Source organism: Bombus vosnesenskii, unplaced genomic scaffold, assembly GCF_011952255.1.
Source record: "Bombus vosnesenskii isolate JDL3184/JDL3185 unplaced genomic scaffold, Bvos_JDL3184-5_v1.1 scf7180000013309, whole genome shotgun sequence".
Taxonomy (NCBI): domain Eukaryota; kingdom Metazoa; phylum Arthropoda; class Insecta; order Hymenoptera; family Apidae; genus Bombus; species Bombus vosnesenskii.
In genome coordinates this window covers 2,959,854-2,982,293 of record NW_022882958.1, presented here as the reverse complement: position 1 = coordinate 2,982,293, position 22,440 = coordinate 2,959,854, and the positions used below count along the sequence as shown (strand labels likewise).

Genomic DNA, 22,440 nt, shown 5'->3' with positions numbered 1-22,440 from the left:
TTGCGACTGCTTCTAGCTTCCACCTCGACTTTGTAATTATTTAGCTCGTGCAAAGATTCTTCGAGATCGTCGCAAACGGCGAGACCACGTCGTAGCTTGCTGGATTAATCGCTTCGATATATTCGCGATATTCGGCGAAGACGCGAGCGCAATGGTTTTGTAGCGGCACGAATCACGAAACTTTCCAACGGCTTCGTGATACGAAGCGCAACACCTACGTGCCCAATGTGCCATCGATATCTTCACGCTCATTTTTTTTTTTTTATTATTTAGTTATTTGAATTTTACAATTTGTCCAGTAGGACATTTGGTAAAATATTATAGCGGTATACTAATATAACACGTGGGTGGCTACCCCCAGCGGGGTACCATCATCGTGTTTGTTAAGTTATGTCCTTGTGAGATCTGTTGGGTGTTTCCTTTTTAATCTTCTTTTTATGCTTGATGTGTCGACCGTTTCCGCTGCCAGCCGGTTTGGGCGCGTTGCTATTCTTTCTCCGTACCTTCTTGCACTTCTGTTAGTCTCCTCCTTGACCGTTGGTATTCCCAGGTCTTTCCGAATGTCCTCGTTTCTAACGTACTGTAGCGGCAGGCTAATAAATTTAAATCTTATTGTTGTTTTGCCTCGGAGCATCAATATCGTAGGACACACACATATTGTATTAATAATCGAACTCCGAGGCAAAACAATGTCGCCGTTACTTTCAACCGTCAAACGCAGTCGAGTTCAAGTTTTCCGACTGTCCCCCGACCGATATAAATAAACGAGCGAATTGACGAGCGAGACAGAGTTTATCGAGTTTATCGAGAGAGTTTAGCATTCGAAGATATCAAAACACGCGCGTATTTATCACGATTAATATCAGATCAGGGCTCGTGCTTTGTATCAAGGCATTACAAATAAAGTGCTCACGACACTTAGAATCGATATTTGAACTACCTCGTTCTCTACAGTATCATGATGCGTTTACTATTGTTCCGAGTATTGTGGCGGCACTTGACAGTAAACTTCCCAACAGTTTACGTCGCGAGACGCACGACACAAAGACCCTATACCTGCGGACAAGATGACTGTCAGATGTCGGTACAACGAAGCGACTAAAGGACAAACTAAAAAAATTCTATTGGCTCACGGGCCGACGCTCCAAACTAAACATACAGAATAAAATTACCCTCTACAAGACCGTAATAAAACCTGTCTGGACCTACGGAATCCAACTATGGGGAACAGCAAGTAACTCCAACATCGAAATACTGCAACGCTTCCAATCGAAAACGCTAAGATCCCTAATAGACGCACCTTGGTATGTTACCAACGAAATCATCCATCGCGACCTCAAGATACCCACAGTCGAAGAGGAAATAGCAAAATATAGCGACAGATATAGCAAAAGAATCAAGAAACACCGAAACCCCCTAATCACTGGACTACTCGATACGACGGACCAGATTCGCAGGCTGAAGAGGCACTACCCGCTAGACCTAAACGCTAGATTCATTTAGTTATCCAAATTAAGCATATGCACTTACTTATAATACTTATAAATTATACCTATCTATAATAAGTATTAACTTATTGTAAATAAACAGCCATGTCACTGCACCACGCCAGAAAAATTACTGAAAATTCTCAACGCGAGAATTGATTGTAATTTCAACAAATAAATAAAAAAAAAAAAGATGTCGATACATTCGTACCGAATATTTCCAGCTAGCCTAAGGACCGCTATAAATCTTAGGATTTATTTTAGCTAAGGTCCTCCAAAGAGACAAACAGTCTTTGTTTATCAGTCTCGAAGTTGACCACCTATCACGGGGACACACGAGAAATCCGCTATCTCTCACGTACGATGCTTCCCGCTAGCAACACCCTCTCAAGGGTAGCTAGCATCCTTTTCCAACGACCAACACGAATTAGCCAATAAACATTAACGTACATTTCCCTCACTTTCCGAACCAAAGCTTTTCTCAACGAATCCGATGCCTTCGCATCCTTAGACACATCCCAACGCAGTCTTCCTCCGCAGCAGTAGCGCGACAAAAAAGTCAGTCTATCACAGCGAGTCAACATACAACGATCGTTACACTTACACGGTTCGAGTCGAATAATTACCTAAGCTCTCGACATCTCGTGCAATCATCGTCCGCGCTCATAGCGCATCCCGAATCATAGCTATCCGAACTCTAACTTGTAACCGCGCATTCGCGAACCGAATATAATCGCGAGTCCTACGTCGAGTGTACTTGTCACGTAATTTTTAGGGTTGGTTGGTGAAAATAAAATATAGTTGAGTCGTAACGCAACAATTAAATTTGTTTTAATCAACCTTTATTGTGAATTCACCAATCACAATGTAACACGCACTGAATTAGCGTAAATCACAATTCACTCCAACCACGTTATGTAAGACTTAGTTACAACAATACATTAAGTACGCGACTTATAAGGGTAGAGACCGATATAGATATGTTGACTATTCTAAGGATACAGAATAAGTGAAATTTTACTGATGATACTGTGTCTGAGAAAAGCTAGGGGTGGGTGTATCTAAGGACACGGGACTATCGGATTTGTCGATGACAATTTTGGTTAAGGAAGCGAGGGCAGTAGACACCGTCTCCGATTGGATAATGAGACGGTTGGTGGACCAGGAAGGGTTTTAGCCGCCCTCGCGAGAAAGTTGCTAACGGAACATACCAGATGTGGAAAAAACCAACTTTCTAAGCTAACACGTGGTAGACAATAAACGTAAAGGGAAATCTAAGACAGGAAATACTCGCTTGGTCCGAAGGACCTTAACTATGAAAATTCCGAGACTCCTGGTGGGTACTTGAGACTATCGAGGGTACGCGCCAAGGATATGCAGACATCTGGATGCCATCCTGTCCGTGGTGTGTGGTCTGGTCTCTGATGTGAATTGACGTTACAACCGAGAGGTCACAGTATATGTTTCGACCGTTCGCAGAGAGACGCGATCGCGAGATAGCACGTCAACGAGAGTTGTAAGTTCCCGTTACGATTAAATAATCGACGCCACGAACTGATCGATCCCCTTATTTCGATTATGATAATAAGGGTAGTTCGATGAAATTCCACAGAATTAACACAAATAAATTAATGTTTATTTCAACAACTTATTAACTAGAAAGATATAAATGGAACAAAAAAATGTAAAATACTGCAATTATCTAACGGTTACAGCGTCAATCGTTTAATTATTAAACTCAACGTGTCTAGGCGAAGTTAACATTTAGTAAGAAATGTTATCTCGATACAGATTTATTGAACGTATATATATTTATCTAATTAATTAATTAATTAATACTAACATGGAGGTCCAAAGATATTTAATTCTTATACATTTTGCAGTAAAAAATACCTCTAACAAAAATATTTTAGAATCTGTATCCCAATTTACATATATTGACATAAAAATTTCTTTCACTCGTGGTTACGTCGAAGTCAGTAAAAAGACTAATTTCGAAAGTTGATTTGACGATAACTTAGAGAAGAAACCCGCTTGCGGGAACGATATTGATATTTTTAAGTGGTTTACCAGATAATATACATTGGAATAATAAAAAGAAATATTGAATAACTGGAAATTAAAAGAAGAAAATTTAGATGGAATTTATTACCCACTAACAATCTTTTTGAAACAGTATTAATATCATTAACATCTGTATGTTTAACTACCGATACATGTACGGACCATTTATACAGCAATAGACCGTCATAATTAACATTGATATGTTTTGTAACATTCGTTATGTTTACCATTCTCAAAACCACAAAAAATTCTTTGCTATAATATCCAATAACGTTAAATGAATTTAATAACGCTCCAAAAAATGATATAAATATGGACATATTTACAGAGTATTGCAATCGTATTTACTTTAGGGAACGATATTTAAAGTCTATGGGCTTACCTACTACTGCGAGTGAGAAAAAAGTTACATAGCCATCTATCGAATATAATGTCAACTATCTACAATATAACACGGAGATGGAAGGAGTCTCGTGGAACGGTACAGGAGCACGGGAGGTACTTGCTGTTCGCTACTGCATCACGCGATGCAACATTGTTCTGCTTACACATAAATGTGATACTTTCGAACAATACGCGTGCTTTAGATATAGGATTATGTTTGAGTATGTTAAAAATAACCAATTGGGCTCGCATTTCTTCCAGAGGATTTCTTTCCGTCTCCACACGGTTCTTGTTATGTTAATGCAGAGGTCATGTTAATGCAGAGGTTGTAATACAACACAAAAAATGTATTATGGATATAATATTTAAAAATATTGCGTTAATCAAACGTTTAAACACGTTGAATGCCACAAGAATCACCGGTGCCCGGTACTAAAATTTGGCCGTAGGGGTCTCCGGTGACCGGTGCGCCAAGATTAGTAGAAATACATAATTCGAACAAATGTTAATAGTTATAAATTTTTTATTAGTACTATCGTTACTACAATGGTGTGACGAAGTTAATGCAGTATAAAACGTATAGAAATAATTTTATTTATACATGAAATATAGACCTATTGTATGCGCATATTGCTATTATCATATTAGATAAACTGCTCGAAGAACTTTCCTCCCTATCTGACAGCATTCGACATCGTTTGGAGGGACTTGGTAAAAATGTGTCGTTAGTGGAATTACTTGACGCATAATCTTCATTTGAAATCATATTAACTTTAAGGGCTAACTAAAAAACAGAAGACATGAAGTGCAAACATTTTTGTAGCGTATAAAGGTATAATATACGCTCTTACCTGATTACTAACTTATATCTTGTAAGTAATATTTCAACATTATATGTGGCATTCAACGTGTTAAAAAATATGCAAAGTGTATATTTTTGTCAGCAATATTTTTATTCAAAAATATTCGCTAGTAATTCTGTCAAGCAGCGGATTGCATAAGGAAAAATCTATTATGTTAGATTTTTAATTGAATTTATATAATCCTTGACTTGGATGTGGGCGTGGAATGGGAGAGGGGAGCAACAGGCAAGTTACTTGATTTCAATTAGTGTTAGGATTGTTGAATATACATACAGAATGTTGCAATCGTAATTTCTTTAAAGAATGATATTTAAATTGCATGAGTCTTCTACTACTATGAGTAAGAGAGAAGTTCTATTTACATAGAAAACGCTTTTAAGTCAAAATAACCTCATTTTACATTATGATACATTCTCTATTAACATTTTTCATGTACCCATCTAATAAGCATTTTTGTAATTTTTTATGTTATTTGTTATGTAATTTGATTTCTTATGAATTAAATATACAACGTTTCGGAAGACCAAGTTACAATAACATTCGCCACTTTTACAATTAAGATTTTGAATTGTTCTTGTTTATTAAATTTAATGTTTTAAATACTGAAGATTAATTCACTTTACCACCTCGAATTGTAATTGTAAGCACGTAATAAAATAAGAAGTGCAATCAGCTAGTATTCAGTCTTTCAAAAATGAATCGAATAACTAGAAGAAAGCGTTTCAATAAGACGAAAGCGAATATTGTTTGCTTTTTGTTAGTATTATACAGGACTGTTAATGACATTCCACGTAAAAAAATTAATATGGATATGATTTATAAAAGTATTGCACCGGCAACCTTATTTTCTCAACTTATATACAGATTACAGAGTAACTACCATTGCGAGTAAAATGATAATACCGAAGCCACCTATTGGTTACTATGTTAATTATATATCGAGGAAAATTGAATTTAGGCTTCAACAAAGCTTAAATCCTTACAATCTTTCATCGTATTTCAAATTTTGTAAACTATTTGTACATTTTTCAAATACACATTAGTTTGACGCATGATAAATATAAAAATAATAAAATAGAATAAAATTTGTCCGTAAGATACTTTATTTCCGAAAAAATAAATTTGTAAATATATCATGCTTGCCTTATCAGTTCTTATCTGAACATATTCAAATTTTATTTCCTTTATTTTTTATTTTATTTTATTATTATTTGTTTTATTATTTATTTTATTTTCTTTATTTTTTAATAGTTTACCAGATATACATTAAAATAGTAAAAAGAAATATTGAATAACTCGAAATTAGAAGGTGAAAATTTAAATGGAATTTATTACCCACCTTCTCTCTCTTTAAACAGTATTAATAATAATTAAGATCTATATGTTTTACTACCAATATATCTATGCACTATCGACATAGTAATAGGACAATGACATTTATATAGACATATTTTTCTTATATCTACCGTTCACCCCTGTACGAGAAGAAATTCTTTGTTATAATTCGATGGATGTTTGTCCACGACAAATGTTGCAAAAAATGATATAAATATGGATATATTTACAGAGTATTGCAATCATACGTAATTTAAGGAACGATATTTAAAGTCCATGGGTTTACTACTTATGCGAGTGAGAAAAAAGTTACGTAGCCATCTATCGAATATAATGTCAACTATCTACAATATAACACGGAAATGGAAGGAGTTTCATGAAACGACGAAATAGCAAGGGAGGTACTTACTATTCTCTATTCTATAACGCCATGCAACATTTTTGTTTACACATATATGTGACACTTTCGACCAATACGCGTGCTTAGCTTTAGGATTGTGTTGAGTCTGTCAAAAACAACTAATTGGGCTCGTATTCCTTCCAGGGGGCTTCTTTCCATCTCCATGTTATACACATGTTCATACAACCCTTCTTATAAAATTGGGAAGACTAATAACATTTGTAATTAATGTTAATGCAAAGGACCAAAAATATTTTATTCCTATACGCTTCACGGTAAAAGATATTTCTAACAAACAATATTTTGAAACAAAAATACGTCTTTGAAACTCATACTTCGCAAAATTTTTACCTATTCACTCGTAATAATTACGAAGTTACGAGACGATGTTTTCAGACTTGACAACAATTTATTAAAATACCACTATATACAATGGTTTATGATTCACAGATGGTCCCAGGAAAATTTTCCAAATAGAATATTCCAGAATGAAAGATTTTTTAACCATTACGCGTATTGATTTCTTCGCGTAGATATTCCCTGGTCATATTTCCATCTAAGCTTCAAGAAAAAGCTTCCCTTCTCTCTTAAAAGAATTAATTCGCTCTCGAACGCCAAAACATACCGCGAATCTTCCCCCTTTTTTTCTTTTATACTCCGCGTTATTTGCAATCTACTGTTCAGCATGCAAGGTAATAAATAAATAAACGTATTACGAGATATCTGGAATAATAGTACTGGAGCTGGGACTGGTTTAAATTTTGATCAGCAGGTTAATTAGAAGTAGAGGTAGTCATTTGAATTTAAGTAATTGGCATCTTCGTTGACAAAATTGGGTTGACGATTGTTTCATCTACAATTATCGTAAACGTTACATACATAACTATTGTAATAATACATTTAATAATACTCCAATCTTCCGAGAATGCATTCTAAGATCTGATATTACATTCATAAAGACATGGGGGTATAAGCACAAATAAAATTATAAATACGTATGCGAATATGAAATAACATTGTTCAATGTGAGTTTTGCAATTACACATGTCTAGAAATATTCTAATATTTTCCAGCAACCAAAAATTTAATATGGATATTAAATACAGAGTATTGCATTTTACATATGTGCCGTAGTAGTTATATATTATTTTGAAGATTGTAGCTCTTACGAGAAAAGTTATAATGCTGCAGCCATCTATCGGTTAGAGCGTCAGTCGTTTAATAAAAGACGATTAATTCTGATTTTAGGTTTTGTAATAAAGGTTATCGAAAGTGAATTGTTCTTAAATTTCTTCTAACAAGAAAAAATAAAAGGAACGAAAAATAAATATAAATCTTATTCTTATATATTATACTCTTATAAGTATATTTTTATCATTTTTTACCGTTATTTGCTATGTAATTTTATATGTTTTTTATTGACCTTATACTTTGGATAAACAATGTACTTTTGACCGCAGAACAAAAGTTAAATATTTTTGAATATAAATTATTTATAATTTGATACTAGTAGTACATAGTTTGCTGTAGATATGTAAAAAAATAAAGAACTAACCCGAAAATGGCCCATGGTCATATACGTATGAATGCCGAGTACTAATAATCAAAGAACCGAAAACTAAATTTTGTAAAATAGCGTTTTTATATTTTTTCATACATTTACACTGAAAAAATTTCTAGACATAAAATATTCAAATGGATACGATATATAAAAGTATTGCATTCATTACTTTACTTTATTCAACTTATATATAGCTTATAGAATCCTTATTATTGCGAGTAAAATAATAATGCCGAAACCATTTATTAGTTATTCTGTTAACCTACTTAAGAGAAACTTTAGAATGCAGTGCTGGTGTATGTATGTATATGTATATGTATACATGTATATGCCTCCCAATGTGCATGGAAATCATTTTCCGAAATACTTTTAAGATAAATGAATTATGTAAGACCGTGATTATATAGAAAGTGACGAGTAGCAAGCGGCATTTCAGGCGGTAACATTGAGCGGCGTATGAACATACCACTATTTTCTACCTCTTCCCATATTTCGTTTGTAATAGACATATTTATATAATGTTTATGATTATCTCACCATAAAATCGGCCTAGCCGCATCTTGATAATTAAGGATTCGATATTGAAATAATCCTTGGTATTTATTGTTATTGTATGTCTATTTGAGGCTTGGTCTATTTGAATAATTGGAGCTCAAAATTTCAGTTTTTATATATCCTTGAAAAAATATATATAGTAATGAAGGTTTAAGATATTTCTTGCATCAGGAATCTATTAGTAAGCTCATTCCTACATAAGAACATTTTAGGCATATATATGTTTTCAGAAGGATATCCAGATATGCCGAGCTTTCTCTGTGAAAACATTTGTATATTATAATTTCACCTTCCACATAAAGAAAAATAACGTACGTACTTTGTTAAATACTCTAAAAGTACAATGTAATTGATAAATATACTTGGTTGGTAACTGGTGGTACAAGCGGAAAGGGGGTGATTCTACGCGAAAAAAGAAGTCGAAAATATAGAAAAATATTTTTTTTTTATTTTTTTTCTTTTTCAAAAAATTTTTCCATCGAGACAACGATCTACAGTGAGATCCGTTATAACGTACCGCACGCGTACCGAGCGAAAATTCAAAGTCGATTTTCTCGAAAACAAAGCCTTAAACGAAAAATTTTTATTCCATATTTTCGACTTCTTTTTTTGCGCAGAATCACCCCCTTTCCGCTTGTATCACCAGTTACTAACCACCCTGTATATATGTATATGTATAGACTGAAATATCTCTAAAATTTGAATTTTAAAATGATAAATAATAATTAATATATTAGATCAAACAACAGAAATTATAATTGTTAATATACAAGTGATTACTATAACAATATTCATTTTCTCACTTTTTTATACATTACAATTTATTAAAATATGACATATAATAAACTATACATTTATGCTGGTCCTAGAATGTCAACATTTGCTGTTGTATCTTGAACGTTACTATGAGCTATCATGTATTCTGAAACCGATATGTATATCCCAACTAATAATCCAATTACACTTGCTATATAAATATTTCGTTGGAAGATGATGCATGTAGCTGTGCACAGACCAAGATATGTAGCATATCTTGCAACATTCTCCTGTTGCTTACGACCTAGTAGGTCAGAATCTAAAATAAATAATTTTATATATGATTATTATTATTAGTAGTAGCAATATTTTTATATATCTTATTCAATCATCATTTATTGAGAACATACTTATACATAAATTATTTTTTTCACGGTATCCATCTGCACAATTTATACACATATCTGGTCCATCACCTGTGCACCCATCACAGGCCACGTCACAATCTAAAACATTAATTAAAAACAATAAATATTAAATTATTTTTGTATGTTTTTTTTATAACTTACTTAAACACGTATATCCTCCTTCCTTATTAATACAAAATTGATTTTTTGAACAATATTCATCACTTTTTAAGCATTCATCAATATCAAAGCAACCTTGTCCATCTAATATATGCCATCCTTCCGTACATTTTTCACAATTTTTTGGTCCTGGTCCTTTACAAGCTCCATCACAGGCATTGTGACATTGTGAACAAAGTAATTTATTTTCATCTTTATAGGATTCATAAAATCCAATTGCACATTCAGAACAATCATCTTTCTCATAGCCTTTATCACAGGAGCATTTACCATTTCCTTTTCTGGTACCTGCTCCTTTGCATTTACCATTATTATTACAAATTTTATCTGGAAAACCTGGACATGGCTTGCATTGTGGACCAAAATGATCTTTTGGACAACAGGATTCTGTTTGTTGAATACAGATATAATCATAAATATCTGGATGTATTTGTTGGTAATTAAACCACCAATCTTCTATTTTATTTTCTAATTCTTCAGCTAAAGTCTGACACTGTATTTTACCACGTTCTACTTCTTCACATAAATGTTCTTGTATTTCTATTAATCTAGTTTCACTTTTTGAATATGAACCTAACTTATCTTCCTCCCATGCGCTATCACCACCATCAAATTTTTCACGACTAGTCCTTTCTATACCCTGTACAACAAAACAGTACAATAAATGTAAAATACATACATAAAAGATATTTACATAGATAAATAATGATTAAATACGAATAAAATTACTTATATATATACATAAACAATATGATATAGTAAACTCAATATTACGTTAAATTTATATACAAAAAGATATGCATTTACATATACTTTCATACACATATTTCTTAAAAATTGAGTTCTTTTAACTTATAATATTTGACAAACTCACCTTCTTAAAACTATTTATTAAAATCTTGCAAGCCGCACATGGAGGAAATTTTTGAGCTTTAAATTCTTTACTTGAAGGTGTTTTGTTGCACTTTACAGAAGCAGACATAGAAAGTAAAATAAACAAGCTTAAGAAAAGAAAAAGAATGACATTGGTTCGTCGCATTATTCTACAGAAACGTACCGGTCACTACCTTCAGTAACACTATTAGCATTTACTTAAAGGCTAATAATAATTACTCTTAAATACAAATCACAAAATGTAATTGATTCTATACTACTTTGTAGAAGATCATTATTTTATTAAATATTTCGATTGTAGTCAATATATGAATAACTATATTATTCCAAACTTTTCAGACAAACAATCCCACGTATAATAATACAACAAATATTTCGTAACTGAACATGCGCGGATCAATCAATATGAAAGTGACACGTTGATTCTTCGCATTGTTTCAATTAATGCACATTTAGTAAATAAGTTTATTTTAATTCAATTTTATTTTATACTTTGATAAATTGGTAGAAAAATATTTTCATACCGCTTATATGATATTCGTAATATTAAGAACTATTAATTAGAAATTATAAGCAATCCAGTCATTAGATAACAAAAAAATATGATTATATTTAAAAAATGTTCACAATTTGAAATAGATAATTTGATGTGACAAAATACAATATTAAATATTATATGACAAAATACAAGTTCCATTACCTATCTATATGTATGTATATATTTCATGGCAGCGCTGGTGACGTCGTGACGTGTCGCGATTCGTGACAAATTTGCAAGGTTTAGAAGCGAGGAATGGTTCTTTAAACATAATTTTGTGAAATACTTACTGAAAGATGTTAACAAAATTTGAGACAAAATCTGCTCGTGTAAAAGGGATCTCTTTTCATCCAAAACGTCCATGGGTGCTTGCAAGGTAAACAATAAATATTCTCCGCGTCGGTTAGCTATTGAGTTATTAAAACAACCACATACAGATGTTTACGTTAGGACTATTAACTCTAATATAATTCGGAAAATTCTGCATTGTTCTTGAACTATTAAGAAACTCAGATTTCCAGAAATATTATGTATTCTGTTACAGTTTACACAATGGTATTATTCAGTTATGGGATTATCGCATGTGCACTTTATTAGATAAATTTGATGAACACGATGGACCAGTTCGTGGAATATGTTTTCACAATCAACAACCATTATTTGTATCTGGTGGTGATGACTATAAGATCAAAGTATGGAATTACAAGCAAAGGAAATGCCTCTTTACTTTATTGGGGCATTTAGATTATATTAGAACAATTGTATTTCATCAAGAATACCCATGGATTTTGAGTGCATCAGACGATCAAACTGTTCGTATCTGGAATTGGCAGAGCCGTGCTTGCATTTGTGTCTTGACTGGGCACAATCACTATGTCATGTGTGCACAGTTTCATCCTACAGAGGATATCATTGTATCTGCTTCTTTAGATCAAACGGTAAGAATATGGGATGTTTCTGGATTAAGAAAGAAAAATGTAGCTCCTGGTCCAGGAGGCTTGGAAGATCATTTAAAAAATCCTGGAGCCACAGATTTATTTGGTCAAGCAGATGCTGTTGTAAGACATATCCTGGACGCACATGATAGAGGTGTTAATTGGGCATGCTTCCATCCAACATTGCCTCTGATTGTTTCTGGAGCAGATGATCGTCAGATTAAAATGTGGAGAATGAATGATGCCAAAGCTTGGGAGGTTGATACTTGTCGGGGACATTATAATAATGTCTCTTGTGTTTTGTTCCATCCTAGACAGGACTTAATTCTCTCAAATTCTGAAGATAAAAGTATCCGCGTTTGGGATATGTCTAAACGTACTTGTTTGCACACATTTAGAAGAGAACACGAGAGATTTTGGGTCATCACAGCACATCCTACATTGAATCTGTTTGCTGCTGGTCATGATTCTGGAATGATTATTTTCAAATTAGAAAGAGAACGTCCTGCATATGCTGTATATGGAAACGTTCTTTATTACGTGAAAGAACGATTTCTTAGAAAATTGGACTTCACTACTTCAAAAGATACATCTATTATGCAAATCCGAGGAGGTGGAAAAACACCTCCTTATAGCATGTCGTATAATCAAGCTGAGAACGCTGTTTTAATCTGTACTAGATCAGCTAATAATGTCGAAAATAGCACTTACGATCTATATTTGATACCGCGCGAAGGTGATCCAAACACTGATGCCGATGCGAAGCGGGCTTCGGGTGTCACTGCCATCTGGGTTGCCAGAAATCGTTTTGCGGTGTTAGATAGGGCGTATTCGGTATGTATTCAGGGTGAAACGTTATCTTCTTTAAAATAACGAAATTTTATAAACATTTTTTGATTATTTATCGCAGTTGGTCATTAAAAATTTGAAGAACGAAATTACAAAAAAGGTGCAGATCCCAAACTGTGACGAAATATTTTACGCTGGTACTGGAATGCTCCTTTTACGTGATGCTGATCAAGTAACGCTCTTTGACGTTCAACAGAAAAGAACATTAGCCGAAGTAAAAATTTCGAAGTGTAAATATGTCGTGTGGTCTAGCGATATGTCTCACGTCGCTTTACTCTCAAAACATAATGTTAACATTTGTAATCGACGTCTGGAATCCTTGTGCTCTGTACACGAAAACACTAGGGTAAAGTCGGGAGCTTGGGACGACTCAGGAGTGTTCATTTACACCACTAGCAATCACATCAAATATGCAATCAACAATGGTGATCATGGTATTATACGCACATTAGACCTCCCGATATATGTAACGCGAGTTAAAGGCAATCAAGTTTATTGCTTGGACAGAGAATGCAGACCAAGGATTCTTCGAATAGATCCAACTGAATATAAATTTAAATTGGCCTTGATCAATAGGAAATACGAAGATGTTTTGCACATGGTTCGTAATGCAAATCTCGTTGGTCAATCTATAATTGCATACTTGCAACAGAAGGGATATCCCGAGGTTGCTTTGCACTTTGTTAAAGATGAAAGAACAAGATTTGGCCTTGCCCTCGAATGCGGAAATATCGAAGTCGCTTTAGAAGCCGCGAGATCGCTTGATGAAAAATCCAATTGGGAAAGCTTGGCCCAGGCTGCCCTGTTACAAGGCAATCATCAAGTTGTCGAAATGTGCTATCAGAGAACTAAGAATTTTGAAAAATTAGCGTTCCTGTATCTTATAACTGGTAATTTAGAGAAATTACGTAAGATGATAAAAATTGCAGAAATTAGGAAAGACGTTTCTGGGCAATATCAGGGTAGCTTGTTACTTGGCGACGTTTATGAACGTGCAAAAATATTGCGTGTGGGTATTTATATAACTCAGTTCATATTCAAATTTTTCTTACTCCCACGATTTATTTTTTACCGTTTTATGTTACAGAATTCTGGTCAAGCTTCGTTAGCTTATGTAACTGAGAAAATTCATGGTATATCATCTCCAGAAGACGACGTTCAATATAGTTCTATGAGTGAAGAACTTTCTGCTCTTGAACAAGGAGCAGAATATCTTCGACCTCCGGTACCGATTCAACAGGCCGAAAACAACTGGCCACTATTAACAGTATCAAAAGGTTTCTTCGAGGGAGCGGTCATGTCGCGTGGAAAGAGTCAGGTAGCTGCTGCGTTGGCTCCGGAAGATGATAACGCTGTACCTGCTGAAGGGTGGGGCAATGACGAAGAGTTAGGAATAGACGAGGAGGAAGTTATCGAAAATGAAAACGTTCCTGAGGGCGAAGAAACTGCAGGATGGGATGTGGAGGACGTAGATTTGCCGCCGGAACTCGAAACTCCTGTGGCTGCGACGGAAGACGGCTATTATTCACCGCCAACTAAGGGAATATCACCAACTCAACATTGGATAAACAATTCGCAATTCGTTGTAGATCATGTACTAGCTGGATCATTAGAAACAGCATTTAGATTGCTAAATGATCAAGTTGGTGTAGTTGAATTTGAAGCATATCAAAGTCTTTTCATGAATACATTCGTACGCGCTAGAACATCATTTGCATCGTTACCCAATATACCTTCTTTATATGGATATCCTCAAAGAAATTTGAAAGATACAAATCCAAAAAGCAGTCTCCCTGCAATCGGATTGCATCTTAGCGATTTAGTTCAACGACTTCAAGTATGCTATCATTTGACAACTGGCGGCAAGTTTCCAGAAGCGATAGAAAAATTGCAAGCGATTCTACTCAGTGTGCCATTATTGGTTGTTGACACGAGGCAAGATATTATAGAAGCACAGGAATTGATTCAAATTTGTAGAGAGTATGTTCTAGGTTTAAAAATGGAGACTGAAAGGAAAAATCTACCTAAAGCTACTTTAGCTGAACAAAAACGAATCTGTGAAATGGCAGCCTACTTTACACATTGTAATTTACAACCTGTTCACCAGATTCTCACTCTAAGGATAGCTGTAAATATGTTCTTCAAATTAAAAAATTACAAAACTGCGGCTTCGTTCGCAAGAAGATTACTTGAATTGGGACCTAAACCTGAATTAGCGCAACAAGTTAGAAAGATTTTGCTGGTATGTATACTTTCGTGTATATTAACCACCTCACATAAAGTACAGGAAAAGATTATTACCGCGTTTCTTTCTTTTTTAGGCTTGCGATAAAAATCCGGTGGATGAACATCAATTAGCGTACGACGAACATAATCCTTTTTCATTATGTGCAAGCACGTTTGTTCCAATTTACAGAGGAAAACCAGAAGTCAAGTGTCCATTATGCGGTGCAAGTTATTTACCTCAATTTAAAGATACAGTATGCAAAGTTTGTGAAGTTGCACTAATCGGAAAACAATGTATCGGGTTAAGGATAAGTCCTGTTCAATTCCGATAAATTTTTGATATTTTTATCGTTACTGTTACAAATAATACAGTATATTGTAATACAATATCGTTGTCTTGTAATTTTTCTATTGTTTTATAGATAAAAGATATGTCATTACAAAAGATATTGTAAACATTATAAGAGATATATATGTACTTAAATTTTTTAAATATTTCCTCCACTACTTTATAGAGAAGAAGTTCATTATCATCATTGTTTACCACTCTTACTATTAACATTATTTCATATTGAAACAGTACATGTAAACTATATTTTAAAAATTAAGAATTTCAGAGAAAGAAATTCCATAATAAAATTAAGAACTAAAAATATTTTTACTCAATTGACTTTTTGTTATTTTTATAAAGAGGGACACAAGCGATTTTCTTATCAATTATAGTATAATTCACACTTTCCATATTGGGCAAGTAGAATTGTATAACGAAGAGAATATGTAAATCATTTAGTAGAGTAACTTGTAACTTCAATAATATCAGTAATCATACTTAAGATGTATAAGCAATAGCTAAACCCTACGAAAGAAAGAATTTTAGTGAGCAATGTATGTAAAATCCCCAAATAAATGTTAGTTGGTAATGTCAGAGATGAAATTAGGAAAATTGCCGATGATCAAAGGAGAAATTCACCCATAAATGCACTTCATTAATTGCCGCTTCTAATGTTCAAACGGTTCAAACTATACGTACACTTTTTTCTCCGGTGCTATTGGTGGGAAAAACGTGTGCACTATGAGAAGGAAAATATGTCTCAGTTCGTACCAGTCCATACGCAGTTGGCTAAAAGTAGGCGCTTAGTGGCAATTCGAAAACAAGTGGCAAAACACTGCGCCACATCACCAACGCTATAAGATTTGGGTCGTCATTTTAATATGAAAAGAGATGTTTTAGTTCTATCGGTCAAACGAAGGAATCAAATTATTGTAAAGTAACAAAATTACGCAAATGATTACACAGAAGATTAACTCATTGTAAAATTGTACAATTATTGTAAACTGATGAAATGAATTGAAGAAAACAATATTATTTTGCAAATAAACAAAGCGTTTAATCATATAAAATCCTTCCAATATCCACATTCCCCAAATAACTTCCAATTTCCATAAGTTCGAGGAATAAGTTAAAAAATATTACGAAAGAGTTTGAGGAATTTGAAAAGTACTAAGAGACTAAAATACCATAAGAAATATAAGAAACTTGTTAAAAGTTCTGTAAAAAACGCCATTTTCGTAGGAAATTCAAGAGTAAAGAAATTTTCGACCAATTTTCCAATTCTGTATTACAGGAACGCGATAACATACAGAGTGGAACAATTTCGGCGATTCTTTTCCAATACGTCAGTTTCGAAGAATTTTGCGAAGTTGAAATTTTCGGAATCTTGAAAATGCTTTTGGTTCACTTTACGATTATATATCAGCAGAACATGATAACATAGGAGGTGGAAAATTCTGCCAATTTGTGGGAATTACCTCATTTTCAAAGAATTTTGGGAAGTTGAAGTTTTCGGGTTCCCGAAAATATTTTTAGCACATTTTGCAATTTTGTATCAAAAGAACACGACAATATAGGAAATAGAGAAATTCTACTGATTATTGGATATTAATTCATCTTCGAGAAATTCCTTATTTGAAATTTCGTGTTTTCGAAAATGTGTTAAGCTCATTTTACAATTTTGTATCAGGAGAACATAATAACATGGGAGGTGGCACAATTTCGCTGATTCTAGGAAATGAAGTCATTTTCAAGAAATTTTGCAAAGTTAAATTTTTTGATTCTTGAAATCTTTTCCGGCCAATTAGGTCCTTTGAAAACATGACAAAATTTGCAATCTTTTCTGTATAATAACTTTCGAGCGGAGAGATTCCTAAACTCAAAACTGCTATCGTTGAACTCTATTCAATAAATACTTCAAATATGTATAACATTAAAAAAATTGGGATTCAGAGGTGAAGGCCAGCCTCTTCTTTCGGTTCATACAATATACGTAATATTAAAAAATATCTATTAGAAATTTTAAGCAGACGATTCATTTAAATACAAAGAAATATAATTATAGTAAAAAAATGTTCAAAATTTGGAATAACATAATTTGATAGGATATATATTATACGATAAAATAAATGTTCCATTCGCTATCTATACATGTGTATGTATTTCATGGCAGCGCTAATGACGTCGTGACGTGTCGCGATTCGTGACAAATTTGCGAGGGTTAGAAGTGAGGAATGGTTCTTTAAACATAATTTTGTGAAATACTTACTGAGAGATGTTAACAAAATTTGAGACAAAATCTGCTCGTGTAAAAGGGATCTCTTTTCATCCAAAACGTCCATGGGTGCTTGTAAGGTAAACAATAAATATTCTCCGTGTCGGTTAGCTATTGAGTTATTAAAACAACCACATACAGATGTTTACATTAGGATTATTAACTCTAATATAATTCGGAAAATTCTGCATTGTTCTTGAACTATTAAGAAACTCAGATTTCCAGAAATATTATGTATTCTGTTACAGTTTACACAATGGTATTATTCAGTTATGGGATTATCGCATGTGCACTTTATTAGATAAATTTGATGAACACGATGGACCAGTTCGTGGAATATGTTTTCACAATCAACAACCATTATTTGTGTCTGGTGGTGATGACTATAAGATCAAAGTATGGAATTACAAGCAAAGGAAATGCCTCTTTACTTTATTGGGGCATTTAGATTATATTAGAACAATTGTATTTCATCAAGAATACCCATGGATTTTGAGTGCATCAGACGATCAAACTGTTCGTATCTGGAATTGGCAGAGCCGTGCTTGCATTTGTGTCTTGACTGGGCACAATCACTATGTCATGTGTGCACAGTTTCATCCTACAGAGGATATCATTGTATCGGCTTCCTTAGATCAAACGGTCAGAGTATGGGATGTTTCTGGATTAAGAAAGAAAAATGTAGCTCCTGGTCCAGGAGGCTTGGAAGATCATTTAAAAAATCCTGGAGCCACAGATTTATTTGGTCAAGCAGATGCTGTTGTAAAACATGTCCTGGATGGACATGATAGAGGTGTTAATTGGGCATGCTTCCATCCAACATTGCCTTTGATTGTTTCTGGAGCAGATGATCGTCAGATTAAAATGTGGAGAATGAATGATGCCAAAGCTTGGGAGGTTGATACTTGTCGGGGACATTATAATAATGTCTCTTGTGTTTTGTTCCATCCTAGACAGGACTTAATTCTCTCAAATTCTGAAGATAAAAGTATCCGCGTTTGGGATATGTCTAAACGTACTTGTTTGCACACATTTAGAAGAGAACACGAGAGATTTTGGGTCATCACAGCACATCCTACATTGAATCTGTTTGCTGCTGGTCATGATTCTGGAATGATTATTTTCAAATTAGAAAGAGAACGTCCTGCATATGCTGTATATGGAAACGTTCTTTATTACGTGAAAGAACGATTTCTTAGAAAATTGGACTTCACTACTTCAAAAGATACATCTATTATGCAAATCCGAGGAGGTGGAAAAACACCTCCTTATAGCATGTCGTATAATCAAGCTGAGAACGCTGTTTTAATCTGTACTAGATCAGCTAATAATGTCGAAAATAGCACTTACGATCTATATTTGATACCGCGCGAAGGTGATCCAAACACTGATGCCGATGCGAAGCGGGCTTCGGGTGTCACTGCCATCTGGGTTGCCAGAAATCGTTTTGCGGTGTTAGATAGGGCGTATTCGGTATGTATTCAGGGTGAAACGTTATCTTCTTTAAAATAACGAAATTTTATAAACATTTTTTGATTATTTATCGCAGTTGGTCATTAAAAATTTGAAGAACGAAATTACAAAAAAGGTGCAGATCCCAAACTGTGACGAAATATTTTACGCTGGTACTGGAATGCTCCTTTTACGTGATGCTGATCAAGTAACGCTCTTTGACGTTCAACAGAAAAGAACATTAGCCGAAGTAAAAATTTCGAAGTGTAAATATGTCGTGTGGTCTAGCGATATGTCTCACGTCGCTTTACTCTCAAAACATAATGTTAACATTTGTAATCGACGTCTGGAATCCTTGTGCTCTGTACACGAAAACACTAGGGTAAAGTCGGGAGCTTGGGACGACTCAGGAGTGTTCATTTACACCACTAGCAATCACATCAAATATGCAATCAACAATGGTGATCATGGTATTATACGCACATTAGACCTCCCGATATATGTAACGCGAGTTAAAGGCAATCAAGTTTATTGCTTGGACAGAGAATGCAGACCAAGGATTCTTCGAATAGATCCAACTGAATATAAATTTAAATTGGCCTTGATCAATAGGAAATACGAAGATGTTTTGCACATGGTTCGTAATGCAAATCTCGTTGGTCAATCTATAATTGCATACTTGCAACAGAAGGGATATCCCGAGGTTGCTTTGCACTTTGTTAAAGATGAAAGAACAAGATTTGGCCTTGCCCTCGAATGCGGAAATATCGAAGTCGCTTTAGAAGCCGCGAGATCGCTTGATGAAAAATCCAATTGGGAAAGCTTGGCCCAGGCTGCCCTGTTACAAGGCAATCATCAAGTTGTCGAAATGTGCTATCAGAGAACTAAGAATTTTGAAAAATTAGCGTTCCTGTATCTTATAACTGGTAATTTAGAGAAATTACGTAAGATGATAAAAATTGCAGAAATTAGGAAAGACGTTTCTGGGCAATATCAGGGTAGCTTGTTACTTGGCGACGTTTATGAACGTGCAAAAATATTGCGTGTGGGTATTTATATAACTCAGTTCATATTCAAATTTTTCTTACTCCCACGATTTATTTTTTACCGTTTTATGTTACAGAATTCTGGTCAAGCTTCGTTAGCTTATGTAACTGAGAAAATTCATGGTATATCATCTCCAGAAGACGACGTTCAATATAGTTCTATGAGTGAAGAACTTTCTGCTCTTGAACAAGGAGCAGAATATCTTCGACCTCCGGTACCGATTCAACAGGCCGAAAACAACTGGCCACTATTAACAGTATCAAAAGGTTTCTTCGAGGGAGCGGTCATGTCGCGTGGAAAGAGTCAGGTAGCTGCTGCGTTGGCTCCGGAAGATGATAACGCTGTACCTGCTGAAGGGTGGGGCAATGACGAAGAGTTAGGAATAGACGAGGAGGAAGTTATCGAAAATGAAAACGTTCCTGAGGGCGAAGAAACTGCAGGATGGGATGTGGAGGACGTAGATTTGCCGCCGGAACTCGAAACTCCTGTGGCTGCGACGGAAGACGGCTATTATTCACCGCCAACTAAGGGAATATCACCAACTCAACATTGGATAAACAATTCGCAATTCGTTGTAGATCATGTACTAGCTGGATCACTAGAAACAGCATTTAGATTGCTAAATGATCAAGTTGGTGTAGTTGAATTTGAAGCATATCAAAGTCTTTTCATGAATACATTCGTACGCGCTAGAACATCATTTGCATCGTTACCCAATATACCTTCTTTATATGGATATCCTCAAAGAAATTTGAAAGATACAAATCCAAAAAGCAATCTCCCTGCAATCGGATTGCATCTTACCGATTTAGTTCAACGACTTCAAGTATGCTATCATTTGACAACTGGCGGCAAGTTTCCAGAAGCGATAGAAAAATTGCAAGCGATTCTACTCAGTGTGCCATTATTGGTTGTTGACACGAGGCAAGATATTATAGAAGCACAGGAATTGATTCAAATTTGTAGAGAGTATGTTCTAGGTTTAAAAATGGAGACTGAAAGGAAAAATCTACCTAAAGCTACTTTAGCTGAACAAAAACGAATCTGTGAAATGGCAGCCTACTTTACACATTGCAATTTACAACCTGTTCACCAGATTCTCACTCTAAGGATAGCTGTAAATATGTTCTTCAAATTAAAAAATTACAAAACTGCGGCTTCGTTCGCAAGAAGATTACTTGAATTGGGACCTAAACCTGAATTAGCGCAACAAGTTAGAAAGATTTTGTTGGTATGTATACTTTCGTGTATATTAACCACCTCACATAAAGTACAGGAAAAGATTATTACCGCGTTTCTTTCTTTTTTAGGCTTGCGATAAAAATCCGGTGGATGAACATCAATTAGCGTACGACGAACATAATCCTTTTTCATTATGTGCAAGCACGTTTGTTCCAATTTACAGAGGAAAACCAGAAGTCAAATGTCCATTATGCGGTGCAAGTTATTTACCTCAATTTAAAGATACAGTATGCAAAGTTTGTGAAGTTGCACTAATCGGAAAACAATGTGTCGGCTTAAGGATAAGTCCTGTTCAATTCCGATAAATTTTTGATATTTTTATCGTTACTGTTACAAATAATACAGTATATTGTAATACAATATCGTTGTCTTGTAATTTTTCAATTGTATTATAGATAAAAAATATGTCATTACAAATGATATTGTAAATATGATGAGAGATAACTTTTAAATATTTCCTCTATTACTTTATAGAGAAAAAGTTTGTGTAACATTATTGTTATTAATAGTATTTCATATTGGAACAGTAGACATGTAAATTACATTTTAAAAATACGCAATAAAAGTAATAACTAGAAATGTTTTTAGTCAATTGCTTTTTATGTTATTTTTATAAAGGGAGATACAAGCAATTTAGTTCTCAATTATAGTATAATTCA

General features: G+C 34.3%; 3 protein-coding genes across 3 annotated transcripts; 2 read left to right on the top strand and 1 right to left on the bottom strand.

Moving 5' to 3' along the window:
- Positions 1-9,443: 9,443 nt before the first annotated feature.
- LOC117234786 (cysteine-rich with EGF-like domain protein 2) lies at positions 9,444-11,292 on the bottom strand. Its single transcript, XM_033496321.1, has 4 exons — positions 10,867-11,292; positions 9,975-10,632; positions 9,816-9,911; positions 9,444-9,724 (listed from the first exon to the last, which is right to left on the bottom strand). The coding sequence occupies exons 1-4, from the start codon at positions 11,029-11,031 to the stop codon at positions 9,504-9,506; spliced, it is 1,140 nt and encodes a 379-aa protein (XP_033352212.1). The 5' UTR covers positions 11,032-11,292; the 3' UTR covers positions 9,444-9,503.
- A 363-nt stretch (positions 11,293-11,655) lies between these two features.
- On the top strand, positions 11,656-15,821 carry LOC117234785 (coatomer subunit alpha-like). The gene is made up of 5 exons (XM_033496320.1): positions 11,656-11,800; positions 11,969-13,193; positions 13,270-14,217; positions 14,296-15,450; positions 15,530-15,821. The coding sequence occupies exons 1-5, from the start codon at positions 11,721-11,723 to the stop codon at positions 15,764-15,766; spliced, it is 3,645 nt and encodes a 1,214-aa protein (XP_033352211.1). The 5' UTR covers positions 11,656-11,720; the 3' UTR covers positions 15,767-15,821.
- A 2,124-nt stretch (positions 15,822-17,945) lies between these two features.
- On the top strand, positions 17,946-22,143 carry LOC117234849 (coatomer subunit alpha-like). Its single transcript, XM_033496425.1, has 5 exons — positions 17,946-18,120; positions 18,289-19,513; positions 19,590-20,537; positions 20,616-21,770; positions 21,850-22,143. Exons 1-5 carry the CDS (start codon positions 18,041-18,043, stop codon positions 22,084-22,086), a joined length of 3,645 nt encoding a protein of 1,214 aa, XP_033352316.1. The 5' UTR covers positions 17,946-18,040; the 3' UTR covers positions 22,087-22,143.
- Positions 22,144-22,440: the final 297 nt, after the last annotated feature.

What these genes read in the sequence shown, in the direction of transcription:
- LOC117234786 (XM_033496321.1), bottom strand. Translation starts at nt 11,031, where the DNA reads ATGCGACGAACCAATGTCATTCTTTTTCTTTTCTTAAGCTTGTTTATT. An exon ending in TAATAAATAGTTTTAAGAAG is followed by an intron (nt 10,633 to 10,866) that starts GTGAGTTTGTCA and finishes TTTGTTGTACAG; the next exon opens with GGTATAGAAAGGACTAGTCG. An exon ending in AGGAGGATATACGTGTTTAA is followed by an intron (nt 9,912 to 9,974) that starts GTAAGTTATAAA and finishes TTAATGTTTTAG; the next exon opens with ATTGTGACGTGGCCTGTGAT.
- LOC117234785 (XM_033496320.1), top strand. Translation starts at nt 11,721, where the DNA reads ATGTTAACAAAATTTGAGACAAAATCTGCTCGTGTAAAAGGGATCTCT. An exon ending in CGTCCATGGGTGCTTGCAAG is followed by an intron (nt 11,801 to 11,968) that starts GTAAACAATAAA and finishes ATTCTGTTACAG; the next exon opens with TTTACACAATGGTATTATTC. An exon ending in TGTTAGATAGGGCGTATTCG is followed by an intron (nt 13,194 to 13,269) that starts GTATGTATTCAG and finishes TATTTATCGCAG; the next exon opens with TTGGTCATTAAAAATTTGAA.
- LOC117234849 (XM_033496425.1), top strand. Translation starts at nt 18,041, where the DNA reads ATGTTAACAAAATTTGAGACAAAATCTGCTCGTGTAAAAGGGATCTCT. An exon ending in TGTTAGATAGGGCGTATTCG is followed by an intron (nt 19,514 to 19,589) that starts GTATGTATTCAG and finishes TATTTATCGCAG; the next exon opens with TTGGTCATTAAAAATTTGAA. An exon ending in AACGTGCAAAAATATTGCGT is followed by an intron (nt 20,538 to 20,615) that starts GTGGGTATTTAT and finishes TTTATGTTACAG; the next exon opens with AATTCTGGTCAAGCTTCGTT.